The sequence below is a fragment of the Pelecanus crispus genome, chromosome 10 (assembly GCF_030463565.1).
Source record: "Pelecanus crispus isolate bPelCri1 chromosome 10, bPelCri1.pri, whole genome shotgun sequence".
NCBI lineage: Eukaryota > Metazoa > Chordata > Aves > Pelecaniformes > Pelecanidae > Pelecanus > Pelecanus crispus.
The window spans coordinates 15,790,481-15,807,964 of NC_134652.1; the positions used below are offsets into that span (position 1 = coordinate 15,790,481).

Below are 17,484 nucleotides of genomic sequence, written 5' to 3' on the forward strand. Positions count from 1 at the left end.
CGCAGGCAGGGAGCCCCCACCTGAACCCTGAACCCAGGTGCGACGGCCGTGGCGATGCTGCGCGTGTGTCCCATGGGACATGTCTCTGCTTCATCTTGGTTTGGCTGGGTTCGCTCTGCCCGGAGGGACAAGGGGCAGGGAGCTGCCCCCCAGCACGCTGCGATCCCTATCTTGACTTTGTTTTTGTGTTGCAACCGGAGGGAAAAAAAAAACCAAACCCCAACAACCGTTTTGGTTCCTGCAGATGAGGGCTTTGTGTCATAGGGTTGTTCTCCCCCACTGCCTTTTCCAACATCCATTTGAACCTTTCACCACTTTCCCCGCCAGGAATGCAGCGGGTTTGCTGGAGCCGGGAGGTTTATCCAGCAAATCTGGCGGGTCGTGTGCTGGGCAAAAGCATCCAGGTGCACTTGGCAGGGCTGGCGGGGGGCGGTTCTGATGGCACCCCATGCAGAAGGGCAGCAGTGGGTGCAGTGGAGATGCAGTGCCAGCCTCACCTGGCTGCGTGCGGGGAATTTCCCTCCCTGTGCTTGCCCGCCGGCTCCGCTTGGCATCGTGATGGGACTTGTTGGGAAACGGCTCATGTAATGGGCGGTTTGGTGGGGGGGAGCTGGTCCCGGGGGATCCGCTGCCTCTCAGGGGAGGTGGGACAATGTCCCCAGAGTTTTTTATGTTCCCCTGCTGTGAAAGCCTCCCCGGCAGTGGCCAGCTGCTGCTGCGGGTGTTGGGCGGGCACCTGGTCCGATCAAAGGTGAGAGCTCCCTGCCCCGCTGGTGCTTCAGGAGGAAACGCTGCTGTCCCTCCCTGCCTGGCTGTGCCACCGCTCCTGGGGATTTACAAGCATGAGGGCTTTGCTGTAGCAAGGTCATCACCAAACCCACCCCCTCCTTCCTCCCGGGGCTCGAGCTCCGCCATCCACAGCCAAAGGAAGCCGAGGGTTTTGGGCACTGTGTTACCAGCCGGTGTGGGGACACAGCTTGGGGAGTCAGGGTGTGCTCTGGCTTGTGCTCTTCTTGTTCCTTAAAAGCTTCCCCCCAGGTACAACCCTACCTCCCGTTACTTGATGGAGGGCTCTCATCAGCCTGTTGCAAAGCCCAGCCTGTGCAAATAAGGTGGGGAGCTGATTTTGGGGCAGCAAAGCTGGCGGTATGCAAACGGCTGTGGGAAAGGCCAGGTGCTACTGCCTCGCACCGTGCAGTTTTGAATGCAAAGTTGAATATCAGATTGAGTCTGACCCCAAATTTGAAGCTTCGTTGGAGGGAAAGTGAAGAAAACAAGAAGAGGTCGTTAAAGCTGGAACCCATAAAACCGCTCCCATCATCTGGTTTTGCTGGACTTTTCAAAAGAAAACAGTTTATCTTTGGACTAAATAAAAGGGAGAGGGACAGGCCTGTGGCGGAAAGCCCCATGTTCACGCCAGGCGAGCTGGGTTGTGCTCCAGCTCTTGCCCCCGCTTCCAAGGGGACCCCAGGTTGTGTGGGATTTCTGAGCCCCACTTTCCCCTCAGGGAAGCCCTGCACCACGCCGATGGTGGGAACCCCGGGCATTGCCAAGAAACGTCTTTGAAACTCAAACCTGGCTTTAGAAAAAAACTGGAAGACAAACCGGCTCTAAACAAACACCCGAGTTAATTCCTTGTCTTGCATTGTACGGGCCCAGTGAAATGAAACACAGCGCAGCCACGGGGACGAGCAAATGGATTTAAGTGCATCAGAAAGCCCCAAAATCTGCTGGCTCTGAAGTGTCCCTTTCACATTTAGGGTTGGGATTTTTTCTTGTTTTCTTTCTAATTGTTCCTGGGAATTTAATTCTACAATTATTTTCCTGCTTCTGCTGTGGAGACAATGTGCTTCAGCCACAAAGCCTTTGAAGGCTGAATTGCAGACTGCATCCAGCGCTGAGCCACTTGGATGCGAACGCCCCCTCGCTGGGAAACTTTGCTCTGATGTGGAGGGCTGTCCGTCCATCTGTCCGTCTGTCTGCCTGGGCCGCCAAGGGGCTGCTGGCAAGCAGCAACGCCTGGCCCGCTGCATCGGAGGCGGGAAAGGATGGAAAATGTTGGGGTTTGGGGGTGATGTTGCTAGTGCCGAGCGTGCTTCTTCCCTGCGATGGAGGAGGTGGGAGCCCCGGGAGTCTGCACCGTGCTGCCCTGTGTGCCGAGGGTCTGCACCCTGCGCCCTGGGGCTCGGCAGCCGCACTCTGCCTCCCTCGTGGCCTGGACGTGGGGTTGGGCTGGCGGCGGGTGAAGTCAGAGTCAGGCCACCACGTCTCGGCCATCCTCCGGTTTCACTTCCCGGTTCCTGCACGGCTCCGGGCTGGGCTCTCAGGTGTCCCCGGGCTGTGGGGTCAGCCCAGGGCTGCTGCTGTGGGTTTTCTGCAGGGGGAGACAAGCTGGATGGGAGGGAAAACCCACAGGCACTGTGTCCTCACTGCCAGCTTGCAAGAGCCAAACAGCCTCTAGCACGTGGGGAATTGTCCCTGCAAGGGGAGATTTGTTGCCCTGCCCTGGGGTGCTGGGTCCAGGCTAGCTGGGGCATCCCTTAGTGCTCCCAGTCCCGCTGCTGAGCTGCAAGGGTTTGCCCTTCAGCCTCCCCTCCTTGCACCCTTCCCTCCCAGGCCAGCTCCGAGCAAGGCTTTTGGGTGATGGAGCCAGGCAAGGAGCTGTTTTGACTGATAACCAGCATTGGTGGGTTTTTGATATAGACCAGCCGGGTTGGCTCAGTTGGTTAGAACATGGTGCTAATAACGCCAAGTTCACAGGTTCAATCCCTGCTTACTGCAGGGGGGTTGGGCTTGATGATCTCTCAAGGTCCCTTCCAACCCAAAGCATTCTATGATTCTATGATACGGACGGGGAGTGGAGGAGCTCTGTCCTGCCATCCCAGGCACTGTACCCTTGCTGTCTGCTTGCGGCGCTGTGGGAGCTGCTGGAGAGGAGCCATCCCCATGCACGGCAGGCGGCTGCAGGCAGGTGATGCCTGCTCATGGCACAGGCCAGAGCAGCTTTCCTTATTTTCTCAGTCGGTTTTTTTTGGGGGTGGGTTTGGATGGGAATGGCAGGAGAACTCGCACAGACACTTGGCAGTGAGCTCTGTCACTGCCTGGCAGCCCCTTTGAACCTCCTGCCCTGCGTCAGACCTGACCTGATAGAGGAGAGGAACAAGCTCTTGTAAGAACAGTGCAGACGGGGAGCTGGGGAGAAGCTAAAATGCCCCAATCCCTGCAGCTGTGCAGGGGACGCCATGGCTGGGCCCTGCCCCTCGCTGGGCAGGCAGCATCCCCCGGTGGGATGCTGCAGGGGGACAGAGATAAAGGCATGGTGCTGGGGGGCCAGCCGGGCAAATCTGTTGGAATTTGGGCAGCTGTTAGTTTTAATGCTGATGGATCAGCTTGTCTTTTTAGGGATGTTTAGATGTCTGGCTCCTGCCAGCTCTAGTGCCCCTTACACAGGCCCACGTCCCCGACTGGCCCCGCTCGCTCTCCCATCCATCGCTTTGCTCCTTCACGCGCCGCCTCCCTGCCATGATGTTGGTGGGATCAGAGCTGGGTGCTCTCCTCTGCTGGATGCGCCGGGCTCTGCCGGCGGCGGGTGGGGGCCGTGCCGTGCCGTGCCAGGGGAATTCGGAGCCCGTTCCCACGGCCAGCCAGTGCCTGCCACCCGCCCCCCTGGCTCCACGGCAGCTGTGTTGTGCGTGGGGGCTTTGTGGTGGGAGCGGGGCAGGACGCTCCTTGAGAGGAGCCAGTGTTGCCGCTCTCCCTCCCCTCTGCTGTGCCTGAATCCCAAATTTGGTAAAGGAGGGATGTATCTGCTTCCCGAATCACCAAAGCTCTCGTGCATGTCCGCTGAAGCACCTCAGGGTCAAGTGTGGTTTTGTTTAAAGAAAGCAACTAAAATAAACTCAGCAAGGGGCTCCCAGGAGGTCACTGTGCTCCTTCCATCCCCATCCCCAGCCCCCAAACCCGGCATGGATCCCCTCTTCCCAGAGGGCTTTCAGCATGTTAGCATTTTTTTCTTGCTGTTGTTGACAAAAATCCTGGCTGGTTGAGAAATATCCTTGCAGCAGTGCCAGCCCAGTCCCACGGGTCAAATCCTGCCCCTGCAAATCTCTGCTCAGAAGGGCGGCTCATCCCGGGCTGGCCTTTGGGGATGCTGCCAGGGGGGACCCATCGCCTTGCAGGGCACCCTGGGCATGGGGCCATGAGCGAGCCCCTGTGATGGACGGACGGATGGATGGACACCACGGGCTCGAGGTGGACCTGATGTTTTATCATTTGCTGGCTGGGCTCCGCAGCAGAAGCAAAGTGCTGGAAGTTCGTCAAGGGCTGAATTAAAGTTGCCTGGCAACCTCCATCCCGGCTCCTCTTCCCGCATCTCGCAGGATTTCCCACCCAAGGTCTGCCGGCTCCAGGGAAGAGGGGCCTGAAACGCACCGTGCTCGCAGCCAGGCAGGGGCCAGGCTCGCCTCTCGCTGGATGGCTCTTTTCCCGTAATTCCTTGGCTCTTTCCCACGCCTGGTAGCCAGGAGTTCTCCCCGCCTCGTCCCCCGGGGCGGGCGCCTTTCCCCCCCGCCGCACCAGGAACGGGTCGGGCTGTTTTGGCTGAACCCAAGGGCAACTCACGCGGGTCCCCCGGGGTGGGTAAAACGGTGCTGAGCCAGTGGGAACGCAGCTGGGGGAGCGAGCGGCAGGGGAGCCGAGGGGGGTCATGTGCCGGGCTTGGCCCCGGTGAGTAAAGCTGAATTGGCCGCGCAGGCTTTGGAGTGCCTGGGCTGGGCATGCTGTAAAAAAGCAAGGTGTAAATGGTGGCTCCTGGTGCAGCCTCTGCCGGGAGTTTTGTTAAGGCTGTTTTGGAACCCTGTAACCCGGAGGGGACCCACTGGAAATCCTGGCCCCCATGGGGAAGCCAGCAGCGCTTGCTTGTAGGAGTGCACAATGCCAAGGGGGGCAGCCCACGAGGAGGGGAGAAAGGTGCGGCAGCCGTTCCAGGAGCTTGCTTGGGCTTTACTAGAGCTCGGTGGCGCAACCACAAGCTGTCCATGGAGTGGTGGGATGGGGGAGCATCTGAACCCGCTCTGCAAATCTCTGTCCTGCTATCTAGGATGGATGCTGGGGGTGAGCCGGAGAAGGGCTGCTCCCACCTGGCATTTCTGTTCTTTCTCCTGAGTTCCCTTTAAATTAAAAAGCTGGCATTGCTTTCTGCCTGTGCTGCCGAGCAAGCAGCCACTGCTGGTGTGTAAGACCCTGGCTGAGGCCCCTCCATATTTGCCAGCCCTGCTGACAGCGCAGCTTCCCTGCGCCATGGCTTGCAGCCGGCTCTTGCTCCCTGGTTTTGCTGCCTCGTGGCTTTGGGGACTGCGGGGCAGCGGGAAGGGGCCACCGTGGCTGGCAGAAGTGCCCGGCACAGCGGCTGTCAGGGGGTACAGCAGCTTCATGGCATGACTGGTTTCTTTGGCTGGATCCAAGGTGGTGAGACCTGCCGCCGGGAAATTCGCTCATCAAAAGCTTTTTGTGCCTCCAGAGACGCTGGTTGTGGGGATTTTAAGGAGGTGCTGACTGGGCCGGCTCGTTTGGGTGTGCTGTGCCGGCTGGCTGCCGGTGGGAGGCTGAGGCCAGCACAGTCACGCTCGCACAGCTTCCATCGTGACCCAGTAAACCCAGTCAGACCTGACCGGGACTTGCTCGCTTGCTCCCCGGCGCGCTCACGCACGCCTGCACGCCTCCGCCGCCCCGCTGCTTTCCTGGCGTTCCCCGGGGACCAGCAAACCTGTCCCGCCGGCAGGAGCTGGTGCCTGGGTCTGGCTTGCCCGGCTCTGTGCCGGGAGCTGTGGCTGCCTCCCACGGGAGCCCCGGGAGCCGGCGGTGGGAGGGTGGGCTTTGGCCCTCGTGGATGTTGCCCACTGTGATTAGAGCCGCTGGTTCCTGGCTTCGCCCCGCTCTCGGGGAGGCTCTCAGCCCCATGGCCGGATCCTGCCTCCACCACCCTTCTCCTTCAGGGTTGCCTGCTGGGGCAGGAGCTGGGGCCATATTTCGGGTCCTATGTCGGCCCCCCCTGTGCTGGGAAGTAGGTGAGGTGCCGAGGGGCTTGGGAGCTCGCTCCTGGAGATGAGATGGGCTTTTCTGGGCAGTTTTTCTCTTAAACCCCGGATTTCATTGGAACTGCTGCAACTTTTCAGCCTCTTCCTCTCCCCCTTTTGCCTCCCTCCCCCGGAGAAGGCTTTCTGCGGTGTTTCCTCTCCTGGCTTTTCCCCGTTTCCCATCGAAGAGTTGGGCTTGAGCGAACCAACCGCCCCCAGCCCAACTGGTGGGTCCCACAGACCGAGACCTCCTCTGCCTCCTGCCCCAGCCCTCACCTTTGCCCAGAGCTTTGAACTGGCACCCTGCTTGGGGGGGGTCACGGGTTTGGGGGGTTTGGTGCAGCTGCAGCCCAGGATGATTATCTGAGCGGGGCCAAGGATGGTTTCAGTTCCTTCTTGCTCTTTCTCCCCCACCCTAGGCATGAAAAATAAAAAGAGAAGCTCGGAGCAGCCCTTCCCTTCAAGTAAAATATTAACTGGCTCTTACAGGTGACTGATTAAATGTCCTTTAGGACAAAGTTATATCTGATCTTGGGCGAAGGAGCCTTTGGAAATGGGTGTAGTTGCTCCCCTGGAAAAAGCAGGGGACCCTGGACCCAGTGACAGGGGAGGCTGCTCTCCCCTGCCTAGCTGGGAACCCTGCCCAGCCCCACAGCTTAATTTATTATTTTTCCCCCACTGTGCTGGCTCAGTGCTCACGCTGGTTAAATGTTAGCCAGGGCTGGTGCACAGCACTGCGCTTGCCCCACAAAAAGCAGCGTCCCTGCCTCCCTGCCCAGCCACACTCCTGGCCCCAATCCTGGCGATGCCCAGAGCTGGGCAGCAGGCAAAGTTCAGGGCTTGTTTGTTCGGGGGAGATAAGGTGAGGATGCCTGGCAGCATGCAGGCAGCTGGCAGGGCTGTTACTCATTTATTAGACATTGTTGTTTGCCTTGTAGTAAGAATGTTTCTCCTTCCCTCTGCTTTCCCAGCCCAGGTGCACGGCAGCTCTTGTGGCTTGTGCGTGATTCCGGGCTCGTGTCCCTGCGTGGAGGCGTGAGAAAGGGTCCCTGCAGCGGCCGGGGTGGCCCTGGTCCTGCTGGTGGGACAGAGAGGTGTCAGCATGGGGCTGGCCCAAGCGCTTTTGGGTGCCTTGGTGCTCCAGATGTGACCCTGCTGCTTGCATTGCCCAAAAAGCTTGGTGGGTTTGGCTTGTGCCAGACATGGTACCACCAAAGCAATTTGTTTCCCGTTGACCTCCATCCCCACTCACCCGCCTTGCATCGCCCTTCCAGGCTCACCGCTTGCAGGCAGACCCTTGGTCTGGACAGGGCTTGTCCCAGGAAGAGGAGTTCCTTGGAGGGAGGATGCTCCAGGTCGCCGACCTCTGTCCCTGGGGAGCTCAGCCCTGCAGGCAGCACCCTGCCTGCTCCCGGGGTTGGGTGCTCTATGGGTGCTCTGCACTGGGCTGGCGCCTGGGGAGCAGCGAGGCAGGAGGGAGCAGGGGGGGACATCTCCCCCCTGCCCCATTCCCGGGATGCTCCGGGGCAGTGGCCAACACATGCACGAGGTCTGGGTCTGAACCCCCCCAGAGGAAACAGCGGTTTAATGCAGGCTCCAGACTATGGCTGGATCCCACATCCAGCCCCTCACTTCTCCTTTTCAGCCCCAAAGCCCTTTTCACTTGCATTTCGCTTTGGTTTTACCTCCCCTCTGCCTGCGACCCGGCGAGGTATTTGTTTCAGGGAAACCATCTGCAGCAAGCGTGTTTGAACAGCTTCTCTGCAGGGCCAGGTATTTGGTTTATATATATATATATTTAAAAAAAAAACCCTAAGCAAACATATAGGTGCAGGTTGCTTATGGGGAGCTCTTCTGCTTGATGATACCCAGTTATCTCCTTCCTCCTTAGCGTCTGCAAAATGAACTGGTGGCTTTGCTCAAGGCAGTTGGGAGAGGCAGGGGGGCTATTTGGGAGGGATTGGGTGCATGAAAGCAAGAGCCAAGGTAGATGCTAAGCTTCAAGGCAGCTTGGGATGAAAGAGAAACTGAAATCTTGTGGAAAAACACTGGGGGGGAAAAACTGTTCTTGCTTGAAAAGACTTGATGAAGATGCCAAGCAGCTCCTGTATGGGTTTTCCTTCACCCTGCATTGCTGCATGCCTGAAACATCCTTCCCCACGCCTCTGTCCTCAGGAGTCTTGTGATTTCAGGAGGGGCAAAACTTTGGGGACAAGTATCTTGCATGGCTGGAGACAGCCAGCTGGCCTTTCGGGGAGGAGCGGAGCCCTTGGGCTCCCCAGGAGCCCCCCCGCCACCCATCCTGCTGCAGCTGCTCCGGGGAGTGGGGTTGGGGTACCCCAGTGTGCCAAGAGACCCAAATAGGGGCTTGGCCCCAAGCCTCACTCTCTGCTTTTGGGCATAAATGTGCCTGCTTTTTGGGTGTGAAAATGCAATGGGGGATCAGCTGGTTCTGCCAAAGCATATCCTTTGGTCAGGGGGAGCTGCAGGAGTAGATGGCTGGGAGCGAAGGAGGGAGGAGCCCAGAGCAGACCTGGAGGAAAATGAGCCTCTGAGCAACCGAACCAAGCGTTCAGCAAGCGACTGCTGTAGCTGTGACGGAGCAGATGCCGAGCAGGGGGATGCTGTGAAGGGTTGCTTTGCTCAAACTCCCCTCCCTGCCCCGTGCTGGCTGCAGGCTCAACACCTTGCGCCGTGCCTCAGTTTCCCCTTTGGCACATGAGGGTTAGCTTTCCCCTGAAGCCATCCCCGGGCTGAGGCCGTGCCCTGTCAAGCGTCCGGGCGTGTGCGCAGCTGGCTCCTTCCCAAGCCTGCTTGCTCATGAGGGGCTGGGGACAGCGGGAGCGTCTGACCCAGTGCTCTGTGTTTCAGGAGGGTTTGGTGGCCGGCCCCATCCTGGGGACCTGGGGAGCCCATCGTGAAGATTGGCTGTGCTGGCCCGACAGCAGCGGGCTGGGCGGCTGCCCTCGCCGGGGGAGCGGGAAGATGAGCGGAGGCACGGCCCATCTCCTGGCAGCTCTCTTCGTGGCGGCGGCAGCGGCGATGGGCTACCCATCATGGCGGTCTGCCGCCGACCTGGATGCCACCCCCAGGACAACGGTCACCTTTGATGGTAAGGGGGTGCGGGTCTTGGTGGTGGCAGCGAGGTTTGGGATCTTGCCGGCACCGGGTTTGGTGCATCGTGACTGCATCTAGCCTTCACCAGCCCCCCTCAGAGCGGGGGTCTCAGCATGGGGAGGTGGCTACAGGGCGTCCCCTGGGCTCCAGAAATCGGAGCCCATATGGCTGTCTGGAGTTGGGTGCCCGGAGCCAATGTGCCCTGAGAGATGGAGCAGGGCAAAGGTGTCTCTCCAAAACCGGGGGGACGAGTGCGTGCAGGGAGCCAGGCCCAGCAGCCCTTGGAGGGTGTGCTGAGCTGGGCGGCACACCCAGGCTGGGCTTTCATGGCCCAAATAGTCAGCAGGGAGCTTTCTTCCATGATTTTCTCTAATTGCCACTGGGCTCTTGGCCTCCAGGCTCTGTGGTGTCAGCCAGCCCTGCAGTGTCATCATGCCTTGGTCATCCACATGACTTCGTTGACCTCGTTAGTGAAACCCAGCTCAGCAGTCGATGGCAGGAGAGGGTTTCATTTGCAGCTGGGGTGCCCTTTTCTCCCCAGGCAATGCCTTCTTTTGGGGGGGACATTCCCTCCCCAGCTAGCTCCAGGGTCCCAAGCCCCATGGGACTTTCTCTTCCTGCGGCGGGAGGGTCTGAGTCTGGCTTGGGGTCCCTCTGGCCAGGGCTGAGTCCCACCTCACACTTCTCAGCACCCCAGATTGGATGGTTTCTCTGTCTCGGTGGGCAGGGAGCACCTAGCCTCGCTGCAGAAGCCCTCCACTTGCATGGCAGTTCTGGTTCAGGTTTTCTGCATCCTTCCTTTTGGGCTGGCTGGGTTCGGTTCAGAGCCGGCATCGCTGCCAGCATGTTTTGCTTCCTCCAGCGGTTCCCCAAACAGTGTGGCAGGTCCATGCTGGGCATGGACGTTGCAGCTCCCACCCCTGAGCTGCCGTTTTAATTAGCAGGGAGAAATTTCCCCTGTGAGCCTGAGCCCAATTAGTGCCTTTTGCCTCCTTCCAAAACCCCCCTCTTCCTTTTCTCCTGCCGTAACCACTGGCAACCAGCACCATCTGCCTGATAACCTCGGTGGGTGCCTTCTCACCTGCTCCAGCTCCATCCTCTGTCTTCTCCCTGGTGGCTCGTGCCGTGCCTGCCCCGGGGTCCTCCCTCAGCCCCCTGTTCCCTTTGCAGAGCTGTCGGGCATCCGGCACTTCAGCGCGCACACCCTCAACTACAGCACCCTGCTGCTGGAGGACGACCGGGGCATCCTCTACGTGGGTGCCAGGGGAGCCATCTTCGCCCTCAACTCCAGTGACGTAGCCGATGGCTCCCACCGCACGGTGAGCCCAGCCTCTGCCCGCCGCCGGCTGGTTGTCCTCTCCTGTCCTGTGCTGCCCGGTCCCTGCCCGAATCGTGGCCATCCTATCCCTGCTCATCCTCCCGCTCACCAGCTCAGGTCTTGCCTGGTGGTGCTGTCCCCAGGTCTGTCCCCAGGTCCGTCCCTGGGTCTGTCCCCAGATCCCCTATAGATACGTGGTCCTTCTCACCAGCCAGGCAGCTTGGAGACAGTGGTGGGAAACATCCCCAGGCTTACGGCTGCCTAATTCAGGGACACTCTGGTGGGACAAGGGGCAGGGGAAGCGCATGCCTTTGCTCCCCCCGGGAAGGTCACCCCAAAATCCTCCAGGCTCCTACAGGTGCTCTGGGGTTTCTGCCTGCAGGTCAGGGTGTGGGACCACTCTCACCCTGGGGTGGGGGGACACAGGCAGGGTGCTGTCTCATGCTCTGAGCATCCATCCCCTCTCTAAATAAAAAAGAGGATTTTAGCATCTCTGACAGCTCTGGCAGAGGCTGGAGCTTGCAGCGATGGGGGGACTGCACAGCGATGGGGGGTCACACAGTGGCAGTCCCTCTTCCCCTTGCAGATCCACTGGGAAGCCTCTCTGGAGAAGCAGATGGACTGCCTGCAGAAGGGCAAAGACAACAAGGTAGAGCCGGTGGGTGGGTGCCAGGTGCCAGGGGGGCCGCCACCGCTTTCCCTGGCTTGTAACGCCTGTCCTCCCCCTCTGCAGACTGAGTGCTTCAACCACGTGCGGTTTCTGCAGAGGCTGAACAGCACCCACCTCTACGCCTGCGGGACCTACGCCTTCCACCCACTCTGCGCCGCCATCGTGAGTACCGCTCAGCCCCACGGCTCTCACCTGTCCCTTGCCACCGTCACCCGGGGTGGCACAACCCCTGTCCTCTCCCACCATCTCCACCCGCAGCCCCACTCCCTTTCTGCCCCTGTCCCAGCCCCTCTCCGGCTCGGGGGGAAGTGAGTGACCCCCAGGCTGGGGTGGCTCGGTTTGGAGATGCAGCCACGCAGACACTGCAAGTCCCCACCCCAGCACTGGAGTTGGACTCTGACCCCATAGCGAGACGGCTGGGGGTGGATCGGTGCCGTGGGGGGGACACGTGGGCTCAGCAGGGCTGGTGGGGTGGGACGTGCCAGCACTGGAGCGGGTCCCCAGCCCCTGCTCTTGCAGGGTCCCTTCCCAAAGCAGGGGCTGCAGAGTGGTTGGTGGCCAGTGGCAAGCGTGCCCAGGGAGGGTGATGGTGGCGGTGGCAGGGAGGGTGGCGGTGGCGGTGGAAGGGAGGGTGATGGTGGTGGGGCTGACTCAGCGGCCTCTCCCCAGGGATTTCCTGGGCCAGGCCAGGGGTCCCCGCGTGGCCGTGACTCAGGGAAGAGCAACCGGGGGCAGCCACGTCCCCCGGCAGCGGGACTTTCACCCCTGTGCGGTGGCTCCTCAGTGACTCGGCCACCCTTTGCCCACCTCCCTCCCTGAGCTGGGGGGCAAAGGGGCCTGAGGCTGTTTCCCCAGCATGGCCGGGGAGCCCCAGAGGGGCCGTGCCCATTCCCACGGCCATGCCGCCGGTCCGGTTTGGCCATCGCACGCCCTAGGAGTCAGGCAGAGGAGCCGCCGAGCTGGAAGGGCCCCGTCATTATTTGATGTGCTTTGAACTGCAAACCCCAAAGAAAATAACTCCTGCCATGATGGGGATGTCACCCGGCGGAACCCAGCCCGGCTGGGCAGCATCTGCTGGCCAGGCACAGCCCGGGAGCATCGGCTCTGCAGGCTGGCTCCTGCCCAGTGCCCACACGATGCCAAAATGGGGAGCCCTCTCCCTGCTCTTGGCTGGGGGCTCTGGCTGTCCATGTAGTTTCTGACCAGCTGGAGGGTGCCAAGGGGGGTTTGTCTTGCCCAGAGAAGGGCTCGGCCGTGGGCATCGCTTTGTCCCTGCCAGCAGCCTCTGCAGAGAGCCTGGGGCTGGCAGGCGGGGTGGGTCTGTCCCCTCCTGTCTAACCCGGTCCCCTGTCCCCCTCAAGGATGCCGACAGGTTCACGTTGCCATCCCACTTTGAGGAAGGCAAGGAGAAGTGCCCATACGACCCTGCCCGTGGCTACACCGGCCTCATCGTGGGTAAGCGGCACCTTCCCCAGGGCTGGCAGGGACATGCGGGATGCCACCGACCCTGGCCCCGTCCCCAGCGGGGGTCCCCAGCTGGGTGGGCTCTGTGTGCGGGGGCCTTAGCAAGCCAGCACTTGGTTCCTCCTTCTCCTCCTTCTCTGCCTGGGGCATGGGGATGCTGGTGGCTTTTGGGGCTGTCCCTGGGGTGCGGGGCCATGCTGACGGGTTCCTGCCCTGCCCAGACGGCGGCTTGTACACGGCCACGCGCTATGAGTTTCGGAGCCTTCCCGACATCCGGAGGAACCTGCACGAGCGGCCGCTGAAGACGGAGGAGTCCCCGCTGCATTGGCTGAATGGTGAGACGTCCCCGTACCCCTGCCCTGGGACCAGTGTCATGGGCTGTGGGACGCCCTGCATCGCCTCGGGGAGCATGGAGCAGGGGTGGGGGGCAGCCCTGGGGTCCTGTGTGGTTTGCCATGAGAGGAAACCGAGGCAGGGAGGTATCCCCCATCCTGTGGTGGGTCCCCAATTTCCACTTCTCACTTTGCATCCCCCAGATGCTGAGTTCGTGGCTTCCGTGCTGGTCCAGGAGAGCAAGGACAGTCCCATGGGCGACGATGACAAAATCTACTACTTCTTCACGGAGCGGGCGGGCGAGGAGACCACATCCTTCTTCGACAAGAGCCGGGCGGCCCGAGTGGCCCGGGTGGCCCGTGTCTGCAAGGTGGGCATGTCCCAGCCACGGGGAGCCAAGCGCTGCTCCTCCCGGCGCAGGGGTTGTGTGCCTGCGCCTTGGGGGAAACTGAGGCACAGGCAGAGCGGGACACACACCCCCACCAGCCTGTGCAGAAATGCTCCCTGCACCTTACAGAGCGACGTGGGGGGGAAGAAGATCCTGCAGCGCAAGTGGACGTCCTTCATGAAGGCGCGCCTGGTCTGCTACATCCCCTACTATGAGGTGCTGCGCAGCGTCTGCAGCCTGGACAGGGGCAGCTGGGCCAGCACTGTCTTCTACGCCGCCTTCACCCTCTCAGCACAGTGGTGAGCGGGGCAGCGGCCAAAACGGCTGGGGCTAAAAGTCTGCAGCGCGGGGTGGGAGTGGAGATGCTCGAGGAGGCGTGCAGGTGGACGCTGAGCACCCAGGGGTGCATTGGTGGGGAGCACCCGTGTGCCTGCCCGGGCTCAGGCGGGGCTCTGCCTCCCAGGAGGACCATGGAGGCCTCAGCCGTGTGCCGCTACAGCATCTCGGCAGTGCAGCACGCCTTCGAGGGCCCCTACATGGAGTACCAGGACTCAGCTCGCAAGTGGTCCCGCTACGACGGTGCAGTGCCCGAGCCCCGGCCTGGCTCCGTGAGTGCCCGGGGGTGCGGAGCAGGGGGAGCGCGGGGTGGCTGCATCCCCCCCTGACCCCCGTCTCCCCCGGGCAGTGCATCACCGACCGATCCCGCAGGAAGGGCTACAACTCCTCACAGGACCTGCCCAACAGCGTCCTGGACTTTGTCAAGCTGCACCCGCTCATGTTCGAGGAGGTGAAGCCGGCCGGCGGGGAGCCGCTGCTGGTGAAGAAGAGCGTGGCGTACAGCCGGCTGGCCGTGGACAGGGTGCGGGCCCTCGACGGCCGCTTCTACGATGTGCTCTTCATGGGGACGGGTGAGCGTGGGATGAGTTTGCCAGGTCTCTGCTGGGCAGGGGGGACACCCCACACTCCCTCCTGACCCCCCGCTCTGCTCTCCAGGGGACGGCTGGATGCACAAGGCCGTGGTGGTGGGCTCCGGCATCCACATCGTGGAGGAGGTGCAGGTGTTCAGGGACCCGCAGCCCGTGGAGAGCCTGGTGATTTCCCATGCCCAGGTGAGGGGTGGAAGAAGTGGGGGGACACCACACATGGGGCATGTTTGTGCTGCGAAGCTGCCATTGGGCTGTTTGGGGGACAAGGGGGACATGACTCCTGCGTCACCCCAGCGTGGGATGGTCTTGGGATGGGCAGCCCGCGGAAAGGGGCCAGCCTGGCCTCCCCCTCCTTGCCAGGTGCCAGCTGTAGCTGTCGGCACTGACTGGAGCTGGGGGCCCTTCCGCGTGCACCCCACCAAGGGAGAGCTGGGCTGGGGGGGATCTCTGGGCACCCTGGGGCACCCCACAGCGCAGCCACACAGTGCCAGGGCAGTGCTGAGCCAGCCCTTTCCCCCCAGAGGAGCCTGTACGTGGGGGCAGCCAGCGGGATCCTGCAGGTGCCCCTGGCCTCCTGTGCCAGGTACGCCTCCTGCTACGACTGCATCCTCGCCCGGGACCCCTACTGCGCCTGGGACGGCAGGGCCTGCCGTGCCACTGCCACCGCGGACAGGTAGGGACGGGCTGCCCGTCCCCGGTGGGGTCCCCACGAGCCTTCCACCTGCCCCATCCCGTGCTGTTGCACGTCACCCCGTGGCGCAGTCACCACCCCCAAGGGTCTGGCATCTGGCAGCGGGTCTGCCGGTGGCCGTGGCCCCATAAGGGTGGGCTCAGCTGGGGCTGTACAGCTGAAGCCCACCATGTCTTGCAGCACAGGGCTGGTGCAGGACATTCAGAGTGGCAACGAGGGATGCCGGAGCAGCTCCGGGCGGGGTGAGTCTGCTCCGTCCCTCGGGATGCAGGGATGCCGGCGTCTGGCGTCCCTTAGGGTGGCCAGGAAGGGTGCGAGGCGGTGCATGTCCCTGCAGGCTTCCTGCCGTGGAAGAACCGGACGGTGCTGCAGGGGGACGACGTGCTGCTGCCCTGCGACCAGCGCTCCAACCTGGCACGAGCCGTCTGGCTGCTGAACGGCAGCGAGGTGCCGGGCGCGGGGCAGGACCGGCTGCGCGTCGGGGTGGACGGGCTGCTGGTGACCGACACGCTACCCCAGCACAGCGGCGAGTATCGCTGCTACGGGGAGGAGCGGGGTCTCCGGACGCTGCTGGCCGCCTACAGCCTCACCGTGCTGCCTGAGCTGCCCCACCGCCCCACGGCCGCCCCACGGCCCCACGCCGCCAGCCAGGCGGCCGGCGACATGAAGGTGGCTTACATCTCCGCCATCATCGCCTTGGTGGTGCTGTGCGCCGTGCTCAGCACCATCCTCCTCTACATGTCCTGCCTGGAGAAGCGTAAGGGCAAGTATGTGCTGGGGGAGCCACGGCCAGCCAGTGTGGAGCTGCAGACCGTCTCGGCCAACTGCCTGCGCAAGGGCCGCCGGGAGGAGGAGGAGGAGGAGGAGGAGGAAGAGCTCGCCTACCCCGACGGCTGCCTGCGGATCATCCCTGGCGAGGCACCCACGGCTGCCACCTCCCCGGTCAAGGAGCTGCCAGCTGCCGTGCCCCCACTGCCACCGCCGCCACCACTGCCGGCAGAGCTCACCAACGGCGTGGGGGCTCTGCCCAGCGTTCTCCGCAAGATGAACGGCAACAGCTACATGCTGCTGCAGCAGCAGGAGGAGCCACTGGCCTCGCCGCTCTACAGTGCGTCCTTCACCGAGGAGCTCAGCAAGATCCTGGAGAAGCGGAAACACACGCAGCTGGTGGAGAAGCTGGACGAGAGCTCCGTGTAGGGGTCGGGGGGGGGGTCCTGCCAGCGGGACCCTCCTCCCGTCCGGCCCCTTCTCCCACCCCCTGCCAGCAGTGTTACAAGACTTATGCGAAACTACCTCCTGGATGGCAGAGCCGGGCCGGGCCCGGGCTTGGCCGTTCCTTTGGCTTTTCACTCACTTTTGAGACTCACTGTACAGAAAAAAAGAAAAGAAAAAGAATCTATTTAAATTTGGGAGCTCTATTTATGTATAAAAACCCACTGACGGCGGCCACGAGCTGGAGGCAGGAGCTGGCCCCTGGCTGAAGGTGGACACGGGTGGGAGGGAGAGTGTCTGTCTGTCCCTCCAGGTGTGAGAGAGAGATGCTGCTGTGGACTCAGCCTGCCCCACGGGGCGTCCCTCACCGCGCGGAGCTGGACGGCTGCTGAGAGGTGGGTGAGGAGCAGGGAGAGGGGCTGGGGGCTGCCGTACGGTGCCTGCGCCTCTCGCAGGGTGTGGGGTCCCTTCCCAGCGTGGGGCTGGAGGGGGGTCCCCCAGCTGCCTGCTTGTGGGCAGGAGAGGGGCCGTGGATACATCCTGCGTGGGCAGGTGGTGGCCTCGGTGGCTGCCAGCCCCTGCCCGCTCTCCCACGTCTGCCCCCCCAGGGTTTCCTCTCTGGGAGAGGACGATTCATCGAGGGATGGAGCCGGGGCAAGGAGACCACGTCCCTGAATGCTGTGGAGCCGCACGTGCCCTCTGCGAGGAGGCCCCAGGTGAAATGCAGGGCTGGGCACCCTGGGGAAGTGGCAGCCCTGGGGCCTTCAACCCTGACAGGGCTCTGCCCCCTCTCCCCAGGGCGCTGCAGGGGAAGGGCAGGAGGCAGCAGCAGGCAGCAAGATGCACCGGCACCAGGACCAGCAGCCACCACCGTGCCCTGCAGTGTAGCAAGGGACCAGCGCAGCACCTGCATCCACCCAACGTCTGCAGGGCCCCCGCAGCCCTGGCACCACATGCTTCTGCCCTCCTGCGTGGTGCCATTGGAGAACGGGGGGGTTCAGGCACAGCCCTGGCCCCGTGGGACAATGTGTGGGAGGCAAAATGTCCTTGCACAGCGAGGAGGAAGAGCCCTGGACCAGGGCCTGTGTCCCTCCCGGGTCTCCTGCTCTTCACGGCACTTTCTGGGGACAGCCACTGTTCCTAAATCCCCTCCAACTACCTCTGCTCCTGCTTCCTCCTGGGGGAACCTGAGGGACTGGGCTGACAAGAGTGTCTCCCCAGGGACAGGGAGGTGACACCAGAGAAGCCGGGGAGGGACAGACTTTGCTTGGTGGGGGGGGGGGGGGGGGGC

At 62.3% G+C, this 17,484-nt stretch overlaps 1 protein-coding gene across 1 annotated transcript; it reads left to right on the forward strand.

The window, feature by feature from the left end:
• The first annotated feature begins 9,059 nt into the window (after positions 1-9,059).
• Positions 9,060-16,178, forward strand: SEMA4G (semaphorin 4G). Its single transcript, XM_075717406.1, has 14 exons — positions 9,060-9,186; positions 10,362-10,510; positions 11,096-11,158; positions 11,243-11,341; positions 12,541-12,634; positions 12,865-12,978; positions 13,180-13,346; positions 13,494-13,663; positions 13,828-13,972; positions 14,050-14,272; positions 14,358-14,473; positions 14,812-14,963; positions 15,162-15,223; positions 15,319-16,178. The coding sequence occupies exons 1-14, from the start codon at positions 9,060-9,062 to the stop codon at positions 16,176-16,178; spliced, it is 2,541 nt and encodes an 846-aa protein (XP_075573521.1).
• The last annotated feature ends 1,306 nt before the right edge of the window (positions 16,179-17,484 follow it).

Coding starts and splice junctions, on each gene's coding strand:
- SEMA4G (XM_075717406.1), top strand. CDS start 9,060: ATGAGCGGAGGCACGGCCCATCTCCTGGCAGCTCTCTTCGTGGCGGCG. Junction 13,973..14,049: donor CCGAGCCCCGGCCTGGCTCC/GTGAGTGCCCGG, acceptor TCCCCCGGGCAG/TGCATCACCGACCGATCCCG. Junction 14,474..14,811: donor TGGTGATTTCCCATGCCCAG/GTGAGGGGTGGA, acceptor CTTTCCCCCCAG/AGGAGCCTGTACGTGGGGGC.